The sequence below is a fragment of the Petaurus breviceps genome, unplaced genomic scaffold, assembly GCF_028583685.1.
Source record: "Petaurus breviceps papuanus isolate PSGF00001 unplaced genomic scaffold, PetGlider_PUasm1.0 90822, whole genome shotgun sequence".
Classification (NCBI taxonomy): domain Eukaryota; kingdom Metazoa; phylum Chordata; class Mammalia; order Diprotodontia; family Petauridae; genus Petaurus; species Petaurus breviceps.
The window spans coordinates 25,061,960-25,087,645 of record NW_027187351.1 but is presented as its reverse complement, the minus strand read 5'-3'; the positions used below and the strand labels follow the sequence as shown (position 1 = coordinate 25,087,645).

The following is a 25,686-nucleotide window of genomic DNA, read 5'->3' as shown; positions in this document are numbered from 1 at the left end:
ACAGGCTTTGTGCTGAGCATGAGGGATACAAAGAACACCATGATATTTTCTTGACCATTTCATTTGGTACTACAATTTACTTTTTTTTTTTATTACAGTAATCTCTGTGTGTGTCTTTTCCCCCTACAATATCGTAAACTTCCTAAAGGCAGAGACCAGGCTTTATTCATACCTTTGTATATCCTATAGTGCCTATAATGAAGCCTTACTCATGGCAGAAGCTCAATCAATACTTGTTGGAAACAATGTTATAATGAATTCATCTAAACTGTTGAAACTGTCTGCCTTTCATAGAACTAGGTCTCCTACACAATGAATTTTCCAAATAAATCATGTAACATGATTCAAAATTTGGTTTTCTAACACTAGATAGAAATACCATTGAAAAATACTTCAATATATTCAAGGGTCTTTACTTTCATTGGTAGGATTACAACTTTTCTTCCCCACCTTCCCAGAGCAGGTGTTCTTAAGCTAGGGTCCATAAACTTGTTTTTATTTTGATAACTACATATTGTTATAATTGGAATTGCTTTTCTTTGTAATTCTATGTATTTTATTTTATGTTTAAAAAACATTATCCTATAAAGGGGTTCAAGGGTTTCACCAAATTGCCAGAGGGGGTCACAGGACAAAGAAGGTCAAGAACCCCCTACCAGACCTTAGTGGAGGGTCTTTAAGAGTTGGTATGACTGAAAATTTAAAATTTGACCTTGAAGTCAATCTGGTAATGAGCCTCTATGAACTGAACTAAACTAAACTGGTATTGTAAAAGTAGATTTGGGAAGGACCTCAAAGGCCATTAATCAACCATTTTCCCTTTATAGATGAAGAAAGTGAGACCTAGGAAATGAAGTGATTGGCGCAAGGCCACAGAGGGATTGAGGGGCAGGATTTGAACTCAGGTCCTCCACTCTAGAATCAGTACCCTTACTCAGACAACAGATAAGTAGTCAATCACCTGGATTTTTCTTGACTTTTTTTTCCAGGTTAGCATAGGACCTGTTATAGTTTAAACTTCACCAGCTCATCTTTCAGGAACTCAAGGTCACCTCTGTGCCATGAAAAAATGTTAGAGTAGGACTTTAGTAGAGAACAGTCTATAATAGGACTATAAAATTGAATTGGTCTTTTATATCCTTGTGACACACACAAAAGTTATAATTAAATCAGGACTAAATAAGTCCTTACAATGGTAATGTAAAATAATTAGTCAAACTGTACTTTTAATCCCATAAAATGGGTTTATAAAAGCATTGATCTATAGCTGACTTTCTGGGTTAATTGGTATTTCTTTTGCTGGAGAGAAGCATTTAATGTATAGCATATGATATAGATTATGTAAAGTGATTTCCTGCTACATCTTACATCAGCAAGATTTTAAAGCTGTGGTTGCATTTGTAGATGTTTTTACATTTTTCAATAACTGAGTTTTTTTTTCAAACTAGGTAAACACCAACCAGCTATCCCAGAAGCACGGTATATGGCAGTGGTATCAGACTCAAATAGAAAGAGGGGCCACTAAACCATTAAAGCTGCTAACCATTAATTAAGGATATCTATGGGCCACTTATTGAGTTAAAAAAAATGTTAACATTATCTATTGGGCAGCTATATTCTAAAGGTAGCTAAGTAGCATAGTGTATAGAATACAGGACCTGAAGTCAGGAAGACTCTTCTTGGGTTCAAATCTGGCCTCTGATACTTACTAGCTGTGTTACCCTGGGCAAATCACTTAGCCTTGAGTTTCCTCATCTGTTAAATGGGTTAGAGAGTGAAATGGCAAACTACTCCAATATCTTTGCCAAGAAAATCCCAAATGGGGTCATGAAGAGTCAGACCTGACTGAACAACAATAATAACAAATTGTGTTTTTATTTATTTTGTAGAAAATATTTCCCAATTATATTTTAATCTGGTTCTGGCCACACTTGCATTTTACACTTCTGGGGCAGTGTGCAGATAACTGGAATTAGAAACAAAAAGACTTGGGATCAAATTGCATCTAGCCATATGATCCAGGGAAAATCATTTAACCTCTCTGAGCCTCAACTCCCTCATCTGCAAAGGGAGTGGTCTGGACACAGTGGCCTCTAAGGTCCCTTCTAGTTCTAAAATATATGCGCCTATTCTCTTTGATCCCAAGAATGAAGGACTCTTCAATAGAAAGTTAGGGGGATTTTATAAAACAACCTCAGCAACCACAATGGAAGTCAATGAACATGCCTTTCCCATGATTCTGTGGCAGTGATAGAGATCCATTTAAAAACAGGCACATTATTAAATGAAGGTTCAGCAACTCTACCCTGAGATAAGTGGTTGTTATTTAAAAACAGCTGTCTTGTTCCATGTGACCTCTATCTACATGGATTTCTTGAACGAACAACTGGTCCTGATTTATTAAGAAAGATACCTGCTCAGTCTGTTCAGTGATGGATGATCTTAAAGGAGATGAAGCTGATTTTGATTGAATGCTTTAGTGGTTCCCTTAGATAGACTCAAGACTTACAGCAGGGCCCATATCTGTGCTCGCCAAGGCATGTTTAGCAGGCTTAAATTGAGCAAGACTGTTCATTTCTCAGGGACCATTTACTATCTAATAGTGATAACACAGCCTTACCAATCATGGAAATGAAGCTGAAATAGTGTCTTATAACGAACAAAATTGCATAGATACAGGTTACTCTTCTCCAAAAAACTGTGATGATGCCTTGATTGGTTCTTAAATGCATTACTTGGTAATGCATTAGAAAGTTAGAAAGTGCACAATGAGGTGGAAAGGGGAGCCCTGTATAGTTGCTTGCAGCTTTTCTTTCTCTCAAGTCAATAAGCATTTATTGTGTCTTGGCTTTTTTCTTGCTACTTGACTTCCGTTGACTGGAAGGGAGAGTGAGGCTGACAACTTTGAAGCACTCTGCCTTACTTAAATCCGATTCACATGCAAGTCAAGACGTCATCTGTGATAATCTTCTTTGAAAACAAAGAACAGACAACAACAAGCATTTATTAAACACTATATGCCAGGCACTGTGCTAACTAGGACTACATTTACTAAGCACCTGTTACATTACTAATACTTTGCTAGGCACAGGGAATGAAAAGGAAAAAAAAAGTAGTCCTTGCTTTCAAATAATTTACTTGTCCTTACACTGCACAAGGCTGCAAAAAGAGGCTTATTCCAACAGGAAATGTACCTTTCACACAGGATTATACAACTTGAATAATTCTCAACCCTAAACTTTGGGGAAAGGACACCAGAAGTGATGACTATAAAAATGTTTCCTAAATATGGGAAGAGACTCGAGCTAGCTTGATTTTAAGATTCCTTCATCATGACATTCTCATTGTGTTAAGGTTCTGCCTTAGTCTCTATTCTTTCTATTGGAGGTTGGTTCTGGGCTATTAATAGAGTGGAAAAACCCCGAGATTTTGGGGAGTCTGGGGACCTAGGTTTGAGTTTTGTTTCCACTCAAAGTTTTGTCTCTATTAAATCACTTAAGATTATTGAGCCTCATTTTCCTCAGGTGTCAAAAGAGGGGATTGGACTACATGACCTTTGAGGTCCTTTCTAGCTTTGAATCCCAAATTGAAACTCCAGTGCCTTTTCAGTAATGGGTTGATTCCTTTGGGAGAAATAGGAATGGATATAATTTGGAAGAAAAATATTAACTTCTGACCCCCAACCTGGGGTTTCTGAGAATATTGTTATCGCCCCAGCTCACTGATGTGTAGCAGCTTCTGTCTTTTAATTAACTGCTCTGTCATTGCGGTTCCTGTCATCAGTGTCATAGTTAATTACTCTTCTCATGGAATTTGTTTAGCTTAATCTGTGCTTGCACTGATTACTGTTTAGTATCCCTGTCACTCATGCTAATATCCTTTCATTAGTTCATATAGTGAAATAGCAGACCTTAGAGAGAGAGAAAATCGGATTATTTTCAGAAATTGTAAGACCTGGCCCCAGAATAGCCCACTCCTACAACCCATAGCAACATCTTTATTTTTGTTGTGTCATTGTTTCATAAGTAAATATTTTATTTCTTTTTTTTTTGTGAGTATGTTGCTGCAGATTTGCCAAAGGGTTAGCCAAGGACTTATAGGATGGAATTAAAAAAAGGGAGAAGTCTAACAGTCTCTAAAATCATCTTCTGAAAAAGGGGTTCTTGATCTGGGATCCATGAACTTGTTTAAAAATTTTTATAACTGTATTGCAAATATCACTGGTTTCCTTTGTATTTTATTTCATGCTTATAAAATAATTATTCCAAGGAGTCTTTAGGCTTTACCACTTTGCCCCAGGGGTTCATGACACAAAATAGGTTAAGAATCTCCATTCTGCATAAACAGAGGGACAAACAACCCTAAATTAATGGATCTTACCTTTGGGTTACTGAATTTTAAAGATGAGAGGGACCTCGGTGACCATCTGGTCCAGCACATATCTCAAAAGAATTCCCTTTACATTGTACCCATCACATGGTCCTCCAGCTTTTACTTGAAGCCATCCAAGGAGAGAACCCATTGCCTCCTGAGGCAGCCCATTCCATTTTTGGATAGTTTTAACCACCAGGAAATTTTTCACGTGAAGCTTAAGTTTCAGGTCTTCTAAACTTCCCCTTATTGCTACTAGTTGTGCCCTATAGGGTTAAGCAGAAAAAAAAAATCTAATGTCTCATCATGTTACAGCAAATTCTTGATGACAGCTATCATTTTCTCTACCTGTCTTCTCTTCCACAAGCTAAATAGCCACAGTTCCTTTAATTAATTCTCGTGCATGTATTTGTGTCTGTCCAAGTTCCAGACACAATAGTGACGGTTGACTATTTGTGGGGCACTGAGTAGGGCATGGATTACTTAAGGTCTACTGATCTTTATAAGGTTTGTTAACTGGGCTCATCAAGGCTCTGTTCTGGGCTGCCTTCTCTTTTTTTTTACCTATATTTTCTTATCTGGTGATCTCATTAGCTTATGAGTTCTCCAATTATTGCTTCTAGATGACTCTCAGAGCTACATATATATAAAAATAACCCTAGTCTCTTTTCTGAGCTTCAGTCCTACATCATCAAATGCCCTTTGGACATTTTAAACTCTTTGTTCCATAAGCATCTTGAATTCAAGAGTGCCCTAACAGAACTCATTGTCTTTCCCACTCCTCAAGACTGCCTCTCTTGCAAACTCTTTTATTGCTATTGAGGGCATAACCATCCTCCTAGTCACTCAGGTTCCCAATCTCATTGTTATTCTCTCTCTCTTCCTCCGTCCCTTTCTTCCCCACCCTCTCTGTCTCTTTTTCTGTCTCTCCCTCCCTCCCTAGACATCCAATATGTTGCCAAGTCTCATCATTGCTGTCTCTCCTCTTCTCTGGACGGACAAAGCTACCATCCTTGTTCATATCCTCATCACCTCTCACCTGGACTCTTGCAATGGTTTCCTGATTGACCTCCTTTACTTAAGTTTCTCCCTGCTTTAGTCTATCGTCTACTCAGGTGCAGGCAATTTTCCTAAAATCTCGGTCTGAGCAGTTCAACCTCTAGTTAGTAAACTATAGTGGCTCCCTATTACCTCCAGGTCCAAATATAAAATCCTCTGTATTTTAAAGACCTTCAAAACCCATCCCCATCCTACCTGTCCTGTCTTTTTTACTCTTTATTCTCTTATACAGAGGCTAGATCTAGTAACAATGGTCTTCTTGCTGTTCCTCACACATGGCACTCCATCTCCCATTTCTTTGCCTTTTCATAGGTTGTTCCCCATTTCTCGAATGTTCTTTCTCCACACCTCTACCCTATATTCCTTCAGTACTCAGCTCAAAGTCTGTCTTCGGCAGTAGGCCTTTCTTGGCACCCCTACTTGCCTTCTATCTATTCTATATGTATTTTTTGTACCTATTTATTTACAGGTTGTTTCTGCCATTTAAATCTAAGCTCTTTGAGGACAGGTACTATTTTTACTTTTTTTAAATTTACTTAGTAATTAGGACAGCGCCTAGCATATTGGCTGACTGATCGATTGAAAGAAGAGGGAATGAGATTTCAAGGTCAGAGAAAATATTTGGATTTTCATCGTAATAACTCCTTAAAGAAATGGAGGCCCACAAAACATTTACCTAGTTGCATTTTTGAAAAAATAAAAACAACCCACTTTGTTTATGAGTGGAAGAGGAAAAAATGAATGCTATAATCATTCACTTCTATTTATGATAAGAAAGTGAGGGAGTTCAATCCTTCAGAAGTCAGTGCTTCATAGTATACCCCAGGCAATGAACTTTCACTTTCTTGTGTTGTAAATTATATTTTACACCTTTGTATTGCAATTTTTTTTTTTTAGTTAAGATCACTTTAGCATGATGTTATTTAGGACTTAAGCCACAATTGGGCCAGAGGATTATTTGAACTAGTCACCATAGCAGTTGTCCTGGAGAAAAGAAGTCTTGAACTTTGAAGTGTGAGACCTAGTCATTGAAATGGGACATAATCTTGAAATTCATTGTCTTCATGTAGGAAATATCTCATTTTTATTGGCCAATTCTTCATTTAGAGTCACATACCTGTGGTGCAGGCCTCCCAGAGTGATTTCCAAAGTAGAAATGGCCCAAGCTAATGATAGACCCCCCGCTCCCATAAACCTTTTTTTTTTTGCCTTTTGGCGGACAATTAGGGTTAAGTGACTTGCCCAAAGTCACACAGCTAGTAATTGTGTCATGTGTCTGAGGCTGGATTTGAACTCAGTTCCTCTTGACTCCAGGGCCGGCGCTCTATTCACTGCACCACCTAGCCGCCCCTCCTGTAAACCTCTTTCAGACCAGGCAGAATAGGTAGTTGAGAATATAGTTGGGCATGTGGGCAGGATTTGAGTAGGAAACTCTCCAGATATTCAGTTACTTTTTTTTTTTTACTGGAAGTGTTGTTTTAATAAAAATTAGGGCATTTGATTCCAGCTGAAAACAATGCTCATGAAACTATTTGTCCCTGAGATATCAGTGTATCTGATGTTGAAATTATATTATGTATCTGGGGCCTATTGCAGCTCAGTAAGGAGTTTTTATGGGATTTTAGAAATGTTCTAAACTTTAAATGTTGCTTAAAGGTTTTTTTTTGTGGTTTGTTTCCCTGAAATATAGTTCAAGATACAGGCAGATGTCTACTTCGTAAGGAAGAGTAGAATGATGCTATTAGGTACAGTTATAAATATTGTGAAATACAAAAAAGGAATAGTTACTCCCCCCTCCATGTTAGATTTATAAGGAATGCAATTATTTCTTTTTTTTAATTTAATATTTTATTTTTCCCAATTACATGTAAAAACAATTTTAATATTCTTTTTTTTAAGTTCTAGAGTTCCAAATACTCTCCCTCCATTCACTCCCCCTCACACTATGAAGGCAAGCAATTTTATATGTGTAATCATACAAAATACATTTCCATGTAAGTCATACTGTGAAAGAAAACAGACTAAAAAACTCCCCAGAAAATAAGGTAAAGAAAAAATATCTTTGATATGGAATGCAATTATTTCAGTGTTTAACATAGTTAACTGTGTAGAGGGATTTCTTTTTAAAACAGGACCCCTAATTTCACTGTTGAGCAAATTTCTCTACCAATGGAGGTTTGAATCTTTTCAAAACTTTAAATCTTAGAGAGAGGTTAAGTGACCTGGCCAGTCACACAGCCAGTATATTTCAGAGGCAGGACTTTCTGAACCCAGGAATTTCAAACTTCAAAGTTAGCTCTCTACCCATATGCCATGTTCTCTTTCATCTTAGTAATAAAATAAGGCATTTTTTTGACTACCTCCAGAATGCATAGCATTGCTGTACCACCTGGGGAAACTTGGTTCAATGTGGTCTCTGCTCTCAAAGAACTTTCAGGCTTGAATCAGATGTTATTTTGCAGAATGAAAGCACAGTATTCTCTTTCTTGTAGTTTCCAAAGTGTTCTTACATCATTAATTTTTTTTAAATGGAACAAAAATAATCAGCAGAAAAAAAGCTGCATTTCATTCTATACATCTCTACCCATTGTGTATTTTAGAGTTTACAAAGAAATATAAAGACAAAATCTTTTGACTGTAAGGTTCTTTTTTTTTTACACTTTTTTTTTGCACTACCATTTTGAGCTTCAGGTTTGTTGTTAGATATTGGTTTTTAAATACTTTTTAAATCCCTAGTCTCTGTTCATATGTCTGTGATAGATGATTGAACATGTATGTATGAATGTACATATATATATATGCACTCGCTCACATACATATTTATTCATATATACACATAGGACATTTGTTATTGTTTGGTTGTTTCCTTCTCCTGCTCATTTCAAAGATGAGGAAACTGAGACAAAGAGGGTTAAGTGATTTGCCCAGGGTCACACACCCAGTAAGTGAAGTTACATTTGAACTCAAGTCTTCTAGACTCCAGGCCCAGCGCTGTATCCACTGGGCATCTAGCTGACCTACACATAGGACTATTCTAAGATATTTCTTCTAGAGTTTATATCATTATAGTCAACAAATAGTTGGAGTATTCACTTACTCCTGCTTCTGATGCTTAATAGAATGACTCTGGGTAAATAACTTAATTTCTATGCACTTTAGGCAACTCTGCTTTTTCTCTACTAAGTCTTAGAGAGGTTGAAAATTGGCTTCAATGGAGGGAAATCCCATATTAGGATCTTTTGTCTATTTGTATTTATCAAAAAAGTTTCTCACTACTGGCTGACTTGGGTATTTTAGGTAATGTGACAGTTAATTTCTCCCTATTTCCACCTCTTATTAGAGCTGCCTCCCTCTCCCTCAATTACTCTGTGTATAACCTTTGTTTCTATTTTTATATTTTCTTATCTGTGTCTCTAGGAGAGACCTCTGTGGTAGAGGAAATTCTTTGCCAGGAGTCCCCAGTCTGATGAAATCACAAATCTGTTCTTTTTTTTTAAAGACTAATCTTTGAACACATTTTTTTCTTCTTGTAATAGAATTTAAGATCCCAGAGGGAAACCATTGTTTTGTTTTTGTCATTGTGTTTGTTAAATGTTTGTTGAATTGAATTGGATTGAATTGAACTGATATGGTCTCTCCCTTTACATTAATGATCTAAAAGTGGAGATGCTATTGTGATGACTGCAATTTTTAATAAAAATGGTTTTTAGTTGAATGTTATTTTGTTTATATCTTCATGAAGCACTTGAACTTGAAAAAAGGGCTTTTTCATGATGATTAATTACATTTACCTCTTTACAGGGTAGCAGAGGAGAATTAGGACCCAGTGGTCCTCCAGGCTCACCAGGTAAACTGGTAAGTGACACCTTTTTAATTCCTTAGCTGTTCTTATTTACTTTCTCTAATTCATGCTATTATGGGAGAAAGAGAGGGGGGTGAATAACATACAGAAAGGAAAACAATATAGGAGAAGTCAGTGATAAACCACATTTTGTTTTCATTACTTTGTGAATGCCTGGAAATGAAGGGTAGTAATATTTGAAACAGCACAACTGAAAATGCCTTCTAGGCCACATGTGGGGGGGACATGTTAATAGCTGCAGACTGTGACATGCGTTCTGAAATGGTGGGAAACATTGGGTGCCACATTTGGGTTGTGGTCGTTCCTGGAATTCAGGAGCCTAATGCATGAATACTGTCTTTTAAAATGTCTACACTGCTTATTTACCCAGCAAGAGGGGGTATTGCCTTGCAGAAGCCTAAGCTGAAAGAGCCCACTGTTGTAGAGGAATGTAAACCATGGGAGTTGGTGATCTCAGGAGGGAAAAAAACCCATGAAGGACGGGCTGCTTATAAGAGGAAAGTTAGATACCTGGCTTGTATTTACTTCAGGAAATGGCAAGCCAGCTACGCGGCATATTGACTTGGCGGGTTCCATTGGTTTTTGGTTTTTTGTGCTTGATGATTTACAGGGTACTCTTGGCAGCCCAGGTCTTCCAGGTCTTCCCGGTCCCCCTGGACTCCCTGGATTGAAAGGTGACAGGGTAAGAATTCAGATGGCAAAGAGGTTACATTGTCATTGGACATTTACTGCATTTCATAAGCTGACAAATGGTTATACAGAGGCCCCATTGACTAAATAGGAGGATGGTTTTGTGAAATGGAGAATTTCTCTAGAATGTAGTTCAGTCACTTACAAAACAGAAAATCTCTTTACTATAATGTAATGTGGTGCAGTGGCAAGAGAGTAGCCTCTGGAAAGCAAGGTTCATCTGTCTAGGCTTTTTTTTCCTTAGTGCAAAATGAGGGAGTTGGATTATATGACCTTTAAATTTAGGAAAGTATGAAAAAAATATCTCCAGATGGTAATTGTTTATTGTCCAAAGAGAAGAGAACTATGGGTTGAGAAAGGAAATTCCCTTTATGATCATCAATTCACAGATCATTAGAAGTGAAAGGACCTTTGGGATCATGGAGTGCTAGCTCCATCTCTCTCCTTTACAAATCGAGAAACCAAGGCCCAGGGGGTCAAGTGATTTTCCTCAGCTCAAATAGCTAGTCATTATCAAAGCTGGCACTGAAATCCAGGTCTCCTGATATGTTCTTTCCATTATTCCTTACTGTCTCTCTCACTTTCCATTCAATTCACTTAAACACACATTTATTCTGTGGCCAGCATATCGTGCTGGATATGGGGGACACAAAGGGAGAAATGAAAACAGTTCTTTCCCCCCTGAAGTTCACATTTAATTGGAGAGAAAATACATGTACACATATAAGTGTATAAATATGAATATATACATACACAAACACACATATTGCATATGCTTATATATACAGATATGTTTTATATGTATACATGTGTATATATTCACACATGAGTATATATACACACACATGCAACATTCGTTTTTTGTGAGGGGGTCCAGGGGATTAACAAAAGCCTACTGGAGGAGGTAGCAATTGAGTTGAGCTTTGAAAGGAAATAGGGATTCCAAGAGGCAGAAGAATTTGGTAGTCTTTTGTTCCACTGAATTCTAAATCTGTCTTTGTTTAGTCGATTTTCAGTTATGTCCAATTCTTTTTATTTATTATTTATTTATTTTTGGCAAAGACACTGGAGTGGTTTGCCATTTCCTTCTGCAGCTCATTTTACAGATGAGGAAACTGAGGCATATAGGATCAAGTGACTTGCCCAGGGTCACACAGCTAGAAAGCATCAGATTTCACCTCAGGTAGAGGAGTCTTCTTGACTCCAGGCCCAACTCTCTATGCACTGCACCACCTAGCTGCCCAAGTCTGTCTGTCCTTCAGATATTATTCGAATTCAGAGCAAGAAGAAATCTTAGAGATGATATCTAGTCTAACCCCTTCATCTATTAGATGAAGATACTGAAATTCAGAGAGGTTATGGTTTCATAAATATTAAGTGGCAGAGAAGGCCTTTACACTTACATCTTTTGACTCTTCTCATTGACCTCCAATCTTTAATGCCTTTGCCACTATCCTATGTTGCCGCCTCAGGATGATTTGTTCCTGATAGTTTCCTTCTCTAATAATGATCTCAGGGCCTTCGCTACCTCTGTTAGTTTTCTTACTCATCTCTGGGATTCCAGTCTATCATGTTTTAAGTCCATTTTCTCTATAGCTGCCAAAACAATGTTCCCAAGGCAAAGGTCTGACCAAGGCATTCTCCTACTCAAAAACTTTCAGTGGCTCCCCACTGGTAATGGGATAAACTGTATACTTTCCTAGGCACTCTACAATCTGACTCCCATCTACCTTTCTGGCCTTGGTTCATACTATGCAACTTTATTCAAATTTTCTGTTCTGTCTATAAAGTATTATCTATTTTTGGACCTTGACATTCTATTTCCCACCTCTTTGCATTTTCACAAGCTATTCCTTAATGCTTAGAATGAACCCCTTCCTTATCTCTGTCTCTTAGAATCCTTGTCTTCTGTCAAGTTCAGCTTAGAAAGCCATTTCCTGTGAGAAGCCTTCCCTGTGAGGTGTCCTCTTTTCTCTTAATTTCTCTTGTATTTTATTTATTACAATGGCAAGCAGGGGAATGCAACCATTTCTCTAAACAAAAATTAGCATAGCTACCTTGTTCTCCATTTCTTAAATCTAGAAAATGAACAAAACAATAAATCAAGATCTGCTTTGTAATTCTTTGTTGATTTCCAAGGTGTAAATGTTCACCTTGAATATTGAACAATGGGCTGTCAAACTGGTTCAATTTGACTCTAGCATACCCCTATGTACAAATTATATTCTACCCCACTTAGTAGAATACAAACTTCTTGAAGGCAGAGAATGTTTTCATTTTGCTTTTTAAAATGCCCAGCACTTGCTGCCTTATATGTAGTAGACATATTAGTATACGTTTAATGTTAATGACTGTTACAGTGAATTGACTTTGTCATCTGGCCCTATATTGATGATAGGGAGGTATTATTTCTTACCTTTCTCCATTAGTATGGGTATGGGGATTTGGTTAATTTATATTTCTATTGTACTTTCATCTTATTTTTTTTTCAAAACGACACTACTTCTTAAGTTCCTAGTTCTGAGACAATATCACAATGTCTTTATTATAGGGTTCAGTTGGTGAGCCTGGTCCAAAAGGAGAACAAGTAAGTCTTATAATTTGATCCTTGTGATGTTTCATTGAATGCTCTATGTGGTAAGTTACAGTTGCCACTGTGAAGTTATTTGGATGTGGCTTTAAAAAAGTGGCTTCTTTGCCCATGTGAAAATTGTTTGATTTTTGTCCCTCGCTACACAGTCTACTGTTAATCATGACTCTTCCTTTGGCCTGCACATGACTTTTTTTCTGAAAAAGTACCTCTCTGCCTGTATCCTCCAAATTGTCTTGCCTTTGGTTGTTTTAACATTCTGAAATCTCACTGAATCACGCTGAAGCCATCAGCTAGATAAATTGAATTTTTTCCCTAGGTTCCTCATCCATTGGGAAGAACATTCCTTCAAAGACTTCCCAATGAATAAACTAAGGATTCTAATGATTAACCCAGAAGTACAAATGAAATTCAGGTCAAACTTTTTGGATTCTCCCTGAAGCTGTTGCCTGATTAGGGCTGGCCTCACTTCCAACTAGACTGTGTAAGCCCCTGGAGGGCAGACTCCACAAACACTATTTCTCTGATTTCTGCAATGCTCAGCAGAAATATAGGTCCATATGGGCATTCAGTAAATACTTACTTGGCTAGATGATTAAAACTAATGTAGGGCAGTAGTAATGTGAAGTTCTTGCCTTAATTTTAGGGTCGTGCTGGTGAAGAAGGTGAAGCAGGAGGAAAAGGAGAATTAGTAAGCCATTCTTGTTTATTTCACTTCTGTTTTAAAGTGGTATCTAACCAAACTTTATAAATATTTTTGACTTATTTTTCTTAGACTTAAAAAATTTTGCATGTTTTTGAATTGAAATCTGTTCTTATCTTTGACTTCTGAAAAATCTGGAGTTTTTTGTTTATTTATTTTTTGCTTTTTGGAGGGCAATTGGGAAGTATTTTGTTTATAAATACACTTCTGTTATAGGTAAAAATTGCTAAGTGGAGTAGGGGGAAATCCCTCTCATTTCTAATCTCTTGTGGACCTGTCCTCTCTACTATATCTTTTGGGGACAAAAAAGTCCTTATCTCTAGATAATGCATCTTCATAGTGAAAGAAGATTTGCATCCAGGTCTATAATTAATTCTCCTGTGCTTTGGTATGCCCAAGAATTATTAATAGTTCCTGTCATTGAGAGAACATGTTGAAGAGAAGGAATCCTATCCCCATCCTTGACAGACAGCTATCCTTTGAGTCCCTCTCCATAATTTTAGTTTCCAAACAATTAAAGGATCGGATGCTCCTAGGAAATAATTTGGAGAACTGTTTAGTCATTTCTGAGCTATCAAAACAGACTAAATTTTTTTTTTAAAACGTGGAGAGGTTTTTATTTTGATATCTTTCTTTTTTTAAAGCAAGATGGATACATTTCTCACCAAATTATTTTTAAAACCATTTTAGAGTGTAAAAAGCTATCAGCATTGGGATTTGATTCTCTATTTGATTTTGGAGATTTAACTCTAATCTAAATGTGATACCTGATTTGACAAAATGATCCCCACTGTCAAGTAAATTTTGGGAAAAAAGCTTATCTCAATTTTTTTCTGAGTCCCAGATATTCATTTCTAGGCAAAGAGAATGAGTTTCATTTGCTTTCCAGTGCTGATTTACTAATGAATGACATCTTTAAATGAAAATATTTTTCCTATTAGCTGACATTATCACTGTTAGGAAATTTTCATATTCACTTTTTAAAAAAAATTATGAAAGGAAACCATGTTTAGTGAGGTAGATTAAAACAGGCATTTTCAAGAGTATAGAAAGGAACTTGGACTTTGCAATTTTTATAAGGTATTGGAACTTTTAATGATATTTTCACATCTTATGACTTTATACTTTTATTAATTTGATCATATTTCCTCCAACATTTCAATAGTACAATCAAATTTGGAAAGTTTTAAGCAAATTATCTCAACTGTGAATACATTGTTCTAATATAATTTTGTTTTATTGATTTAGGGAGATATAGGATTGCCAGGCCCAAAGGGATCTGTAAGTATGATGAAGAGTAATATTATAAAAAAATCAATAAAACTGTATAATTTCTGCAGCATTCTACTTTATGAAATCCATCTCTAATCAACAATACTTCAAGGTCTTTCCTCCAAGTGAATGAAGAACCAAATTTACTAATTTATTTAAATAATAGATTGAATCAATAGAAAACTCTTGCCATTATGGAAACACATTTAACTTTGGAAGTAACCCTGCCAACAGACAGTCTCTGTATTTCTTTAGGAGTGGCTCGGTCACCATTAAGTAGCAATACATTTTCCAATTTTCTGCCCAAATTGGTCATTAAAAAAACTAAATTGCACACATTGGGGAAAGGCATCAGTACTTTATTATAATTTCCTTAGCAATTATAAGATTGAAAAATGTTTCTTTGGTTTTTGTAATTTCCTATATGTTGGGACATGAGAGTCACAACGGAAGAATGGTGTATTAGCTAAAGAAATCGCATTTTAAGGTATATTTGAGTGGGAGGACTTTTCCTTTTTTCCTTGTGATATCAGAAATCTCACATTATTGCATGTGAGGTTCAGAGCTTTCATTAAATCCTTCATTAAAGTAGTAGTTGTTTTTTTTTAATGGTTCTGACCATTGAGAAATGAAGGGAAATTTCTATTTAAGGCACTGCCTGCTTATTGAACACTCAGAAGGTAGTTGACCAAAAATTCTTTTCTCCACTTGTGATGCCTACATTTTGTATGTGTGTGTGTATGTGAAAGAGAAAGGCAGACAGACAGACATACTGCTTTTACACTATTTAAGGCTCTTAATGGTCAAAGACATTATGCTAAAAAACTCTTGAAGTAATAGTAACAGCTGGCATTTTTAGTTTTTGCAAAGCTCCTTACAAATGTTATTGCATTTTCTTCTCACAGTACCACCTCCTCAAGTAGGTGATATTGCTATTCTATTTTTACAAATGAGGGAACTGAGGCACACAGTGATTAAGTTACTTACTCAGGTTACACAGCTAGTAAGTGTCTGAGGCGAGATTTAAACTGATACCAGTTCCAGCACTCTGTCCACTGGGTCACCTAGCTATTTCAATGAATGTCAAGTATATGGCATAGGTCAGAAAAATATGGTAACAAAATCTGCATAGAGCTTTAGACTGAAAAATCCTCCTTATGTATATGTGGAAGGAATACTCAGGGTCATATTAGCTTTAAGAACTGAAATGATTAAAAAAAAATAAAAAGAACTTAAATAATTGAGTTAATCAAAAGAGCAGCCCATTGGCCAAAAGGAAGAAAAGAGAAGATGATTAAGTTAATTTTATTTAAATTTGGATCAAATTCCCAGTTATAAGCTCTTGATGAAAAACACTGACCTTGGATTTGACCCTTTTCCTGAATTGGGCCAGGAGTTGCTAATGGAACATAGCTTGCCCTTTTCTGCTTCTCTCTTTAGCATGGGATCGTCCTAAGCAGAGTTGTCAAGTAGAAAACTTAGCCCCTCTTGTTCCCTTTCAGCATTTGGACATTCTAATCCAAAGCTTTAGTGTTATCGCTCTACCCTTGGCCAATGACTGTGGCTTTTTACCTAGGTCTGACTTTCCCAGGTAGACTGTCCCCACTCTGAATCTATTTTGGGCAAAAAGTATCTGTCTTGGGTTCTGACTCCACCAATATACCTTCAGTGTGACTACAAATTTGTCTCCTCTGCTGCCAAAAAGTGACTCAAGATCTCCACAGCATAGATCACTTCTGATTTCTTTCCAGCTGTTGACCTTCAACAACCCTGGGTCATTTCAGGTGCTTCTGGGAGTTTATTAGCATTCTGTAGAATTTCCTTGGCACTACTAGTTCTCACTTCTCATTGTCTCACATATAGACAGCCCTTTGTGCCACAGTTTCCCTAGAGGGATACTTTTTGGCAGGCAGGCTTAAATGGAGGCCAACCCTTTATAAATAAGGAATGGCAAAAATAAACATTTGCTGAGTTGTATTTGCATGTAAGGTAGTAAATTATATTAGCTTATCTTCTATTTTTTGTTCTTTAGTATAAGATTTCTTTCTTTTTTTCTTTGCTTTCAAGAAATTAGCTCTTTCTTAGGTAATGTTAAATTCATGAAACAGAGCCAGGAATATGCTGCTTTTATAAGCACACTTTTCTTGAACATTAATATTCTCTTACTGCCTTCCGATCTTTTATTCTCTCATTCATATTCTGCAAACACTAGTACATTGTAGCTGCTTCTGCCACAAATACCACCGGAGATAGTTTGGCAAAATGTGAATTTAGTCTATTTTTATTAGAAATAATCTTTGGATGTGCATTATGGGAAATGCTTTTAAGGGTGTATTTTAAATATAAATTCCACCCTTCTTTCATATATGTGCTTTATATTTAAGAAAATATGTGGTTTTCATATAGCTGATTTTATAGTTATAGGACCTAGGTTCAAATCCTGGTTTTTCCATGCTAATATGACCTTGGGCAAGTCCCTCACCTCTTTGAGTGTCAGTTTCCTCATCTGTAAAATGGGGAGGTTAGAATAAGTGATCTCTTAAAGTCCTTTTCAGTTCTACTCTTCTGCCTGTTTTTAACTTCTTCAATACTTAGTTAAGTTGTATCTTGTTCCCCTATTTTAACCTTTTTTATGTGATACTTGACATCTAGATGATGCAGTGTATAGAGTGCTGGTCCTGGAGACAGGAAGACTCCTCTTCCTGAGTTTAAATCTGGCTGCAGACACTTACTAACTTTGTGACCCTGGGCAAGTCAGTTAACTCTGTTTGTCTCAGTTTCTTCATCTGTAAAATGAACTGCAGAAGGAAATGGCAAGATACTTCAGTATCTTTTCTAAGAAAATCCCTAATGGAGTCAAGAAGAGCTGAACCCAATTAAACAAAATGCAACAATTAATTTTGTCATACTTTTTCCCCTGCATACTGTTGGCTCCCTCATGTTCTTCATAGGATAGTATAAGAAATTGAATGGTCATTTCTTTCCCTGAAATTTTCTTTTTGGTTTTGACTACACTGTCACTTTTACTACACTGCTGCTATTGTGGCAATCTAGCAGCTATACTCTGAAGGGCTTTTTTGTTACCTAAAAAAGTTAGCAGTACTTCTTCAGTGTTGAACTTACTGCCAGGAAATTACTTAAACACTCTCATGGATTTGGTACTATTATAATCTATGTGTTACTATAATATCTATAACAATATAGATAATATGTGGTGAGGAAATGGGGATCCAAAAAGCAAATATGGATCTTGTGATATTTCATTTGCTTTTTATATATCTTAATAGTTAAAATGCCATAGCATTTTAATAGTTTGAGATATGCAGAGAAGAAATGGCATCCTATCATTTAACTCCAGCTCAAAATTTAAGGGATTGATGAGTTGTAGATGGATATTCCTTAATGATAGAAGGAAGGAAACAAGTATTTATAAAGTTTCTACTACATGCTGGACACTCTGGTAAGCTCCTTACAAATATCATCAAGATTGATCTGCACAACTCTGGGAAGTAGGTGCCATTATTATCCCTTTTTTGGAGAGGAGGAAACTGAGATCCAAGTTCTGTTACCTGCTCAGTGTCACGTAGCTAGTAAGTGGCTACAGTCAGACTTGAATACAGGGTTTTTTTTGTGCTTTTTTTGGAGGGGGGAGGCAGGGCGATTGGGGTTAAGTGACTTGCCCAAGGTCACATGGCTAGTTTTTGTGTTAAGTATCTGATGTCAGATTTGAACTCAGGTCCTCCTGACTCCAGGGCTCTATTCGCTGTGCCACCTAGCCGCCCCAGTTTACTACCTTTCTAAGTGACCTTGGGCAAGTCACTTACTCTTTTTGAGCTTTGGTTTTCTCACCTCTAAAATAAGGGGGTGTTGGACTAGGTGATCCCTAAGGTCCTTTTCAGCTCTCTTACTTACTTCAGTTCCCGTAATCCATTAGACTGAGTTCCTTGAGGACAGGAATTATATTTTGCCTCCTGAACACTTAACACACTGTTTGGTACACAGTAGGTGCTTAGAACATATTTATTGATTGACTGATCACCAGCCATTGTTTAGATAGGAGTTCAGGGGCAAGAGGAAACACCTCTCCTCCCAAAAAGTGGGGAAAAAAGAATGAGCATCATCAATGTGGATACTCACTTTTGACACAGATGGTATTTGCTTTGTGATTCAGGTTATGCTGTGGATAGAATGCTGGACTTGGAATCAGGAAGACCTGAGTTCAAATCCTGCTTTGGCCATTTATTAGCTGTGTGTCCCTGGGCAAATCACTTAGCCTACCCCAGCCTCAGTTTTCCCATCTGTGATACTAATAGTACCTATCTTACAGCACACAGGGTTATTGTGAGGATAAAATGAGATAATATATGTAATGTGCTTTGCAAACTTTAAAGGGAGATGTCAAAGTTAACTATTATTAGGTAGTCTTTGAGAGTTGCCAAAAATTCATCACCCCATGACCAATCTGGTGACAAGCCACTTGTATCTTAGCTAGTTTGGTCCTTATATGAGAGAAAGAGAACTGGATTTAGACTCAGAAGCCCTGAATCCAAATCCTGCCCATCACTTATGAGCTGCATAACCATGGAGAAGTCACTTCACTTGTGCCTCAGTTTTGTTATCTGTAAAATGAGGCTCCTTAGCTGCTAAAGTGCCTTCCAGATCTAAATCCTTGACCCTATGATATAAAACTCATATACATATATTGTGCCATGGCCGAAGTCTTTCCAGCTGAGTAGGAGCCCTTTACTCTGCTGGAACAGACTTGGAGAGCTCTCACTCTTTTCTCTACCATAATGAGCCATTGGATTTCAGTACAAAATTTATTGCATTAATAATAGAAAGGAAAGTCAGTAGCTTCAAAAACAGTATTTAACTTGAAACACTTAAGAACCTTGACTAACACCATGACAAACCATGATTCCAGAGGTTATACAATTCCTAACAGAGAGGTGAGGGACTAACCTTCAGAATGAAGCACACATGGTCACCAATGGACATAGTCAACTTTGGGATTTGTTTTGCTTATCTTTGCGAGTTTGTTGCAAGGATTTTGTTTTTTTTTTCTTTTTTCGAATGGTGGAGGAGGCAAGAGAAAAGACAAAAGCTTGATAGTTGAATAAAAATAACATTAATCAGAATTAAAAAAAATGGATTTAACATGCCTCATTTATTCTTAGGTGGGCAATCCTGGAGAGCCTGGTTTAAGAGGGCCTGAAGGATCACGTGGGTTGCCTGGAGTGGAAGGATCCAGAGGGCCCCCTGGACCACGAGGCATGCAAGGTGAACGAGGTGCAACAGGTCTTCCTGGTATCCAGGGCCCAGCAGTAAGTGTTGGTTATTTCATATGATTTTATTCTGTAGTCCTCACCAGAAAAAATATTAATTTGTATGGAAGGAGACTGGGTCAACCTTTGAAAATTCTTATGATACAAGTCTGCTAGGTAAATTTCCCAAAGGTAGCAGGTGACTGTAGCTCCTTTTCTCTATGCTCATTTCCTTCCACTTTATTCCTAGCTCTTCCCACCCTTCAGGAAATGGATGAAAATTAAAAGTTACTCCATAAGCCAGCAGATAAGTGCTTGATATTCTCATGGGGTAACATGCCCCTTGATGAAAAGTATTCTGAGATTGGGAAGTTCAGAACAGAATGACTTTAAATCCCTGAGATGTATCAAAATTTGTCCATTTTATGGAAAAAGTTTATTATTACCAGAAGAGCTATTTGTGACAGCCATAGCATAGACTGTCATCCTGAATGCCTGAGCTTTTGACAGTGTTTGTCAGCTTACAATTTAACAGTGCCTTCTTTATAGCTCTGCGTATAAACTGCCTTTTCTCTTTCCTGTCCCAGGGTAGAGCACCAACGGATCAGCATATTAAGCAGGTTTGCCTAAGAGTTATGCAAGGTAAATATATTACAACGCTTTGACTATTTTGTGTTTTAAGGAAGGTGGAATTTGGATAACAATGTCAGGCCTATTTTATTGAATGTGTCACCATCAATAATATCTTATAAACTCACAGAAAACAAAATTAGCTTTCTGGATGTCTTGCATTTAAAAAGCTACTGGTACCCTGGGGATACAGTGGGAAAGCAATTTTGCTATTTTTAAAAAAAAGTTTTTTTTTTCCCCTGCTTCTTTGGTAAGAGGATAATTCACAAGGAGGCAGCATTTTTCTGCTTCCTATTGTCAGCTAGCTGAACTTTTAGACTATTGTGACAGAGGTATCTTTGTGTCCTCCACTTTTTTTTTTTTACTTCCACAATTTTGTTCAATTTAATCCAACAAATAAAGGCCAAATGTGTGTCTGGTATTCAAAGAAGGAAAGAAAGACAGAGTGTAGCACATTGTAGGACCTCCAACAGTTTATCTTCTAGTGTTTTATGTGACTTGAAAAAGGCTGTAAATGGCTCTCCCCCAAGCCAGGGGATCATTTGCAAACAGAAATGGAATACCAGTCTGCTAATGGAGATATTGAAATTCCAACGGATCTTATTTTTCACCCAGGGTTAAATAATGTTCATACCATCTTAGGTAATCAGTAAATATTAATTTCTGAAAATGATGACAATGATTAATTTCTGAAAAAGATATTTCCTAAGTCTTAAAAATTCAACCAAAATCATAGTGTGCCTACTTTTAATCATGATCTCTGTCTAAATTGGTTTTGAACCATAAAGGAAATGATGTTCTAAGAAATCGTCCACAGCTGAGATATTGAGGTCTTTTTCCTTATAGGCTGGTAAGCAAGCAGTTCTTCCATTCAATAAAAACCCTTCTCTAGGATTTGATTTTATAAATATCTTTCCTGTTTTCCTGTACTCTATAGTAATTCAATTTATACAATTATGGAAATTCTTGGAATTCAAGTCCATTCAACTAACACTTATTAAATTCATGCATGTACAAGTCCCTGTGCTAGACACTGTAATACAAAGATTTAAAAAAGGCAAAGTACCTAGAATCAAAGAGCAATAAAATATGCAGCTTGTGCATATTTCTTTGTGAAATGTCAATTTAGGTACCTTGGTTGAGAAGTGGCATTTTATTCAGTTTAAAAAAAAAACACATAACATGAACGTGATTTAACTTTCCCCTCCCCAAAATATGTATAAGATAGGATAAAACAAATCCAAGATATCAATAATTACTCAGCCTCTTCAAATTTTATTTTCTTTAAACCATATCAACAGTTACAAAAAAGTTACTCATTTCTAAAATTCATATTCTTTTTCACTCTTTAAAAACAGACTTCCATTTGTCATAAACAGCAGTTCTCTTCCTGAGTGTTTAATTTTGTTAATGGGATAATTTCCTTGTTTGGCATTGTTCTTCATGATCTTGTTGAAGATTCATAGTCTATTTAATGGTTTCTGAAAAAAGTACAAAAGGGTATTAATTTTTAAGACTAAATTTGACAGCTTCAATGAAGCAGGTTATTTTTAATTTCCCTCTGTCTATTTCAAGCATGAAAAGACTTTGGAGGGAATATTTTTAATAAAACTTAAAATTAGAGGCTATTTCTAGAGGCTTCCTGACTCTCAGAATGTTCTTAGTTGTCAGGATAAACACACATGGCTGAAACATGGAGATAAATCTGAGGTGGACTTTGAATATTAATTTGTGGACAAGGTTTTGGTTTTGAAAAGCTTTTTGGCACTGATCTGGGCCCCTGTACCTCACTGATAATAAGTAGTTCATGCTTCTTTTCTAGCCTATCCAGGATACCTGGCTGCCCATTCATACTTGGTCACTTATTTAAGTCATTTCTAGACTTTTGGAGGATTCAGGTTGAGTTTTGATTCTTATAGAACCCCTTTTTGTCAAAAAGTCTGATATTTGGGGGCGGCCAGGTAGCACAGCAAGTAAGAGCACCTGCTCCAGTGTTGAGAAGACCTGGAGATCGAATCCCGGGCTCAGACACTTAGCACCCACCCAGAAACACCTGGCCATGTAACCTTGAGCAAGTTACTTAACCCCAATTGCTTAGGGGCAGCCAGGTGGCTCAGCGAGTAAGAGCACTTGGGATGACCTGGATCAAATCCGGGCTCAGATACTCAGCACCACACCCAGAAATAACTGGCCGTGTAACCTTGAGCAAGTTACTTAACCCTGATTGCTTAAAAAAAAAAGTCTGATATTTGTCCTGTGTGCTCTCTCCACCACTCCAATGGCCCCCAGAAAATAAGGTTTCCTAGCAGAAAGATAATGGAGAAGTTATGACTTGATTAATTTCTCACTGTTAGTTATGAAGCTTTTTAAAAATGAGGTTTTTTGAGAGCAGGGAATGTTTTATTGTTTTTATTTGTATCTCCTGCACTTAGCATAGTGCCTGGCCCACAGTAGGTGTTTAATAAATGCTGATTGATATATGAACAGACTTCAAAATTCGTGTTTGCTTTAATTTGAGTCACTTCCTTATTGAAAACTTCTCCTTTTCTTTATTGCAGAGAATCTAGCCCTGATGGCTGCTAGCCTGAGAAGACCTGACTCAGGTGCTTCTGGGCTACCCGGGAGACCTGGACCACCAGGTCCACCTGGGCCCCCAGGAGAGAATGGTTTTCCAGGCCAGATGGGACCCCGTGGGCTCCCAGGTCTTAAAGGTCCTCCTGGTGAACTTGGTTTGAGAGGCCCTAAAGGTAAGGGATTTTTCATTTGTAAAAACAATAACATAATAGATATGCAACTGAAATCAATAAACATTTATTGAGTATTTGCTACATGAAGACACAGATTGATAAAGGGCATATTAAAGATAGCACAATTCCTTTATGTAGAGAGACTTACAGGAGAATAAGTATATTATTTTCTTACATAAATGAGTATTATAAAAAATTCCCCGTCAAAAATTTGAGAAGGGAGAGTTAACTTTTATCCAGATAGATGAGGAAAGGCTTCACAGAACTGGGCCTTAAAAGAACAGAAGAATTGCAACAGGTAGAAATGTGATAGAAACATGTTTAAGATATGGGAGATGATCTGGGCAAATACTCTGAGGCTGAGCAATGGATTTATAAACTATTAGAAATTCAATTCAAATTTAATACAGAAAATGTAAAAGGGACTAGTGTGAAATGAAGCAAGAAAGGTAAATTGGAGCCAGATTGTAGAGAGCTTTGAATATAAGCTAAGGAGTTAAAACAGAAGCTAAGAAGTTTATATTTTACACTGTAGGCAATAGCAGGGAGTCAATGATGGTTTTTAAGGCAAGAGAGAGACGTTGTCTGAGATGTGCTTTGGGAAGATTATTATGTATGCAAGGAGAGATTAGAGAAGGGATAGACTAGACACAATGAGACCCATTACAGTAGTCCAGGTAAGAGGTGATGAAGGCCTGATGTCAGGTGGTGACAGCATGAACGGGGAGAAGCTTGTGAGAGATATTGGAATAGGACATGGTAATTGGATGTCAAGAGTGACAAAGAGGGACATATCCAGCATTAGAAGGATGGTTCTACATTCAATTGAAATACTTAAGAAGAGGGATTGGTTTCTTTTGGCGGTAGGGAAGAAAAGATGATGAATTGAGTTTTGCAGATATCTATTAAAGATGGCAATATGAAAGGTTAATAGTTGAATCTAGCTCTCCCAATAAACTCCCCAGCAAAGATTTAAAAGGGTATCAGAGGAAGAATTTATGAATGAAATCAAAAGGAATCGCCATAAAATTCCCTTTTCCAATATGGGACTACAAAAGAATATGGCCAGAAGCCTTGGTTTGGTTTGATCAGGTTTTATAGCAAGCAAATGGGATCTTTGCTCTGGCCTGTCGGAGCTGTAGGAGGGGACAAAGTCACTTCTTGTTATGATGATAGAGTTGAGGATGTCAATGGGTTCTCCAGGGATCCTAAAGCTGGTGGAATCTTCCATATTTATTCAGGACCTAAAGAAATGAAGATGGGAATGAGACCAACACCCACGTTAGGTATCAGAAGAGTGAGGCAGAAGCCATGGTTGGAGGCAGAGCATGGGTCTTGGGCCTAATCCTAATTTAGGGTTTCAGAAGAGAGTAAAGAGGGAGTCCAGGAATAAGTTATCTTTTAGAAGTGTGACAAGGGATCCTCCTAGAAGAGGAAGAACCAGGTATTGTTTGCCTACCGTGTGTGTGTGTGTGTGTGTGTGTGTGTGTGTGTGTGTGAAGGAGTTCAGTCTGGCCCAGACACAGTCTCAATCTAGAAATTAAGTCTGGAGACGTAAGTAAAAAGAAGAAAACATGGTATACAATGAAGTTATGAAGCCTAAAAGGTAAATAGAGAAGAAAATAACAATGGCAGAGGCTCAGGAAAAATGACTTGTCCATATAGACTCTGAGGATAGGTGGAAGGCATGAAATAAATAAGAAAACAAAATTAGAAGTAAATGAATTGGAAGGAAGATAAATTAATTTGGCTTGGGACATATCAGATTGTATTTGGTGTGAGGTCATCCAAGTGGAGATCATAGGATAATTTATGTGGAAGTGGAAGGGACCTCAGAGACCATTTTGTCAAAGTTCTTATTTTATTTTATAGAGACCAAGAGAGGTTAAATGACTTGTTTAAAGTCTCATAGGGAGACAGAGATACGTCCTCTGACTGAAGAGTCAGGATTCTTTCCATTGTACTATGCTGCTTAATTTGGAAACTTACATGCACACTCATACACACCCATATCCACACACACAAATTTACACATACACACACACCTGCCCCAAGCAGGGTATAGTGGATAGTGTGCCTGTCTCAGAATCAGGAAGGCATAGGTTCAAGTATTGTCTTTGATGTATAGTGACTTTTGGACCCTGGTCAAATCACTTAACCTTTTGGTGCCCTAGGCAATTCTTTAAGATTGTAAAGTACAGAGCAGGTGCCAATCACCTTTGGTAAAGGATTTCCTTACCTGGAGTTCTCTACAGGGACAAATCGAAAAATAGAAAAGACTACTATTGGCCAGTTTGCTCATTTCATGTATGTATGCATACACAATATACATACATATATATATATGCATACACAAAGGTGTGTGTATCTATCTATCTATCTATCTATCTATCTGTCTGTCTGTCTGTCTGTCTATCCATCCATCCATCCATCATCTATCTTCTATCAATCATCTATCTATCTATCTATCTATCTATCTATCTATCTATCTATCTATC

At 37.1% G+C, this 25,686-nt stretch overlaps 1 protein-coding gene across 1 annotated transcript in view; it reads left to right on the top strand.

The window, feature by feature from the left end:
- COL9A1 (collagen type IX alpha 1 chain) overlaps positions 1-25,686 on the top strand; it is a 124,814-nt gene that overhangs the window by 82,017 nt on the left and 17,111 nt on the right. The window contains exons 28-35 of the mRNA XM_069070718.1: positions 9,232-9,285; positions 9,903-9,974; positions 12,534-12,569; positions 13,219-13,263; positions 14,524-14,556; positions 19,725-19,871; positions 20,399-20,453; positions 23,000-23,188. Of these exons, the coding sequence (XP_068926819.1) occupies positions 9,232-9,285; positions 9,903-9,974; positions 12,534-12,569; positions 13,219-13,263; positions 14,524-14,556; positions 19,725-19,871; positions 20,399-20,453; positions 23,000-23,188 (631 nt within the window). The remainder of the gene's footprint in view (positions 1-9,231; positions 9,286-9,902; positions 9,975-12,533; positions 12,570-13,218; positions 13,264-14,523; positions 14,557-19,724; positions 19,872-20,398; positions 20,454-22,999; positions 23,189-25,686) is intronic.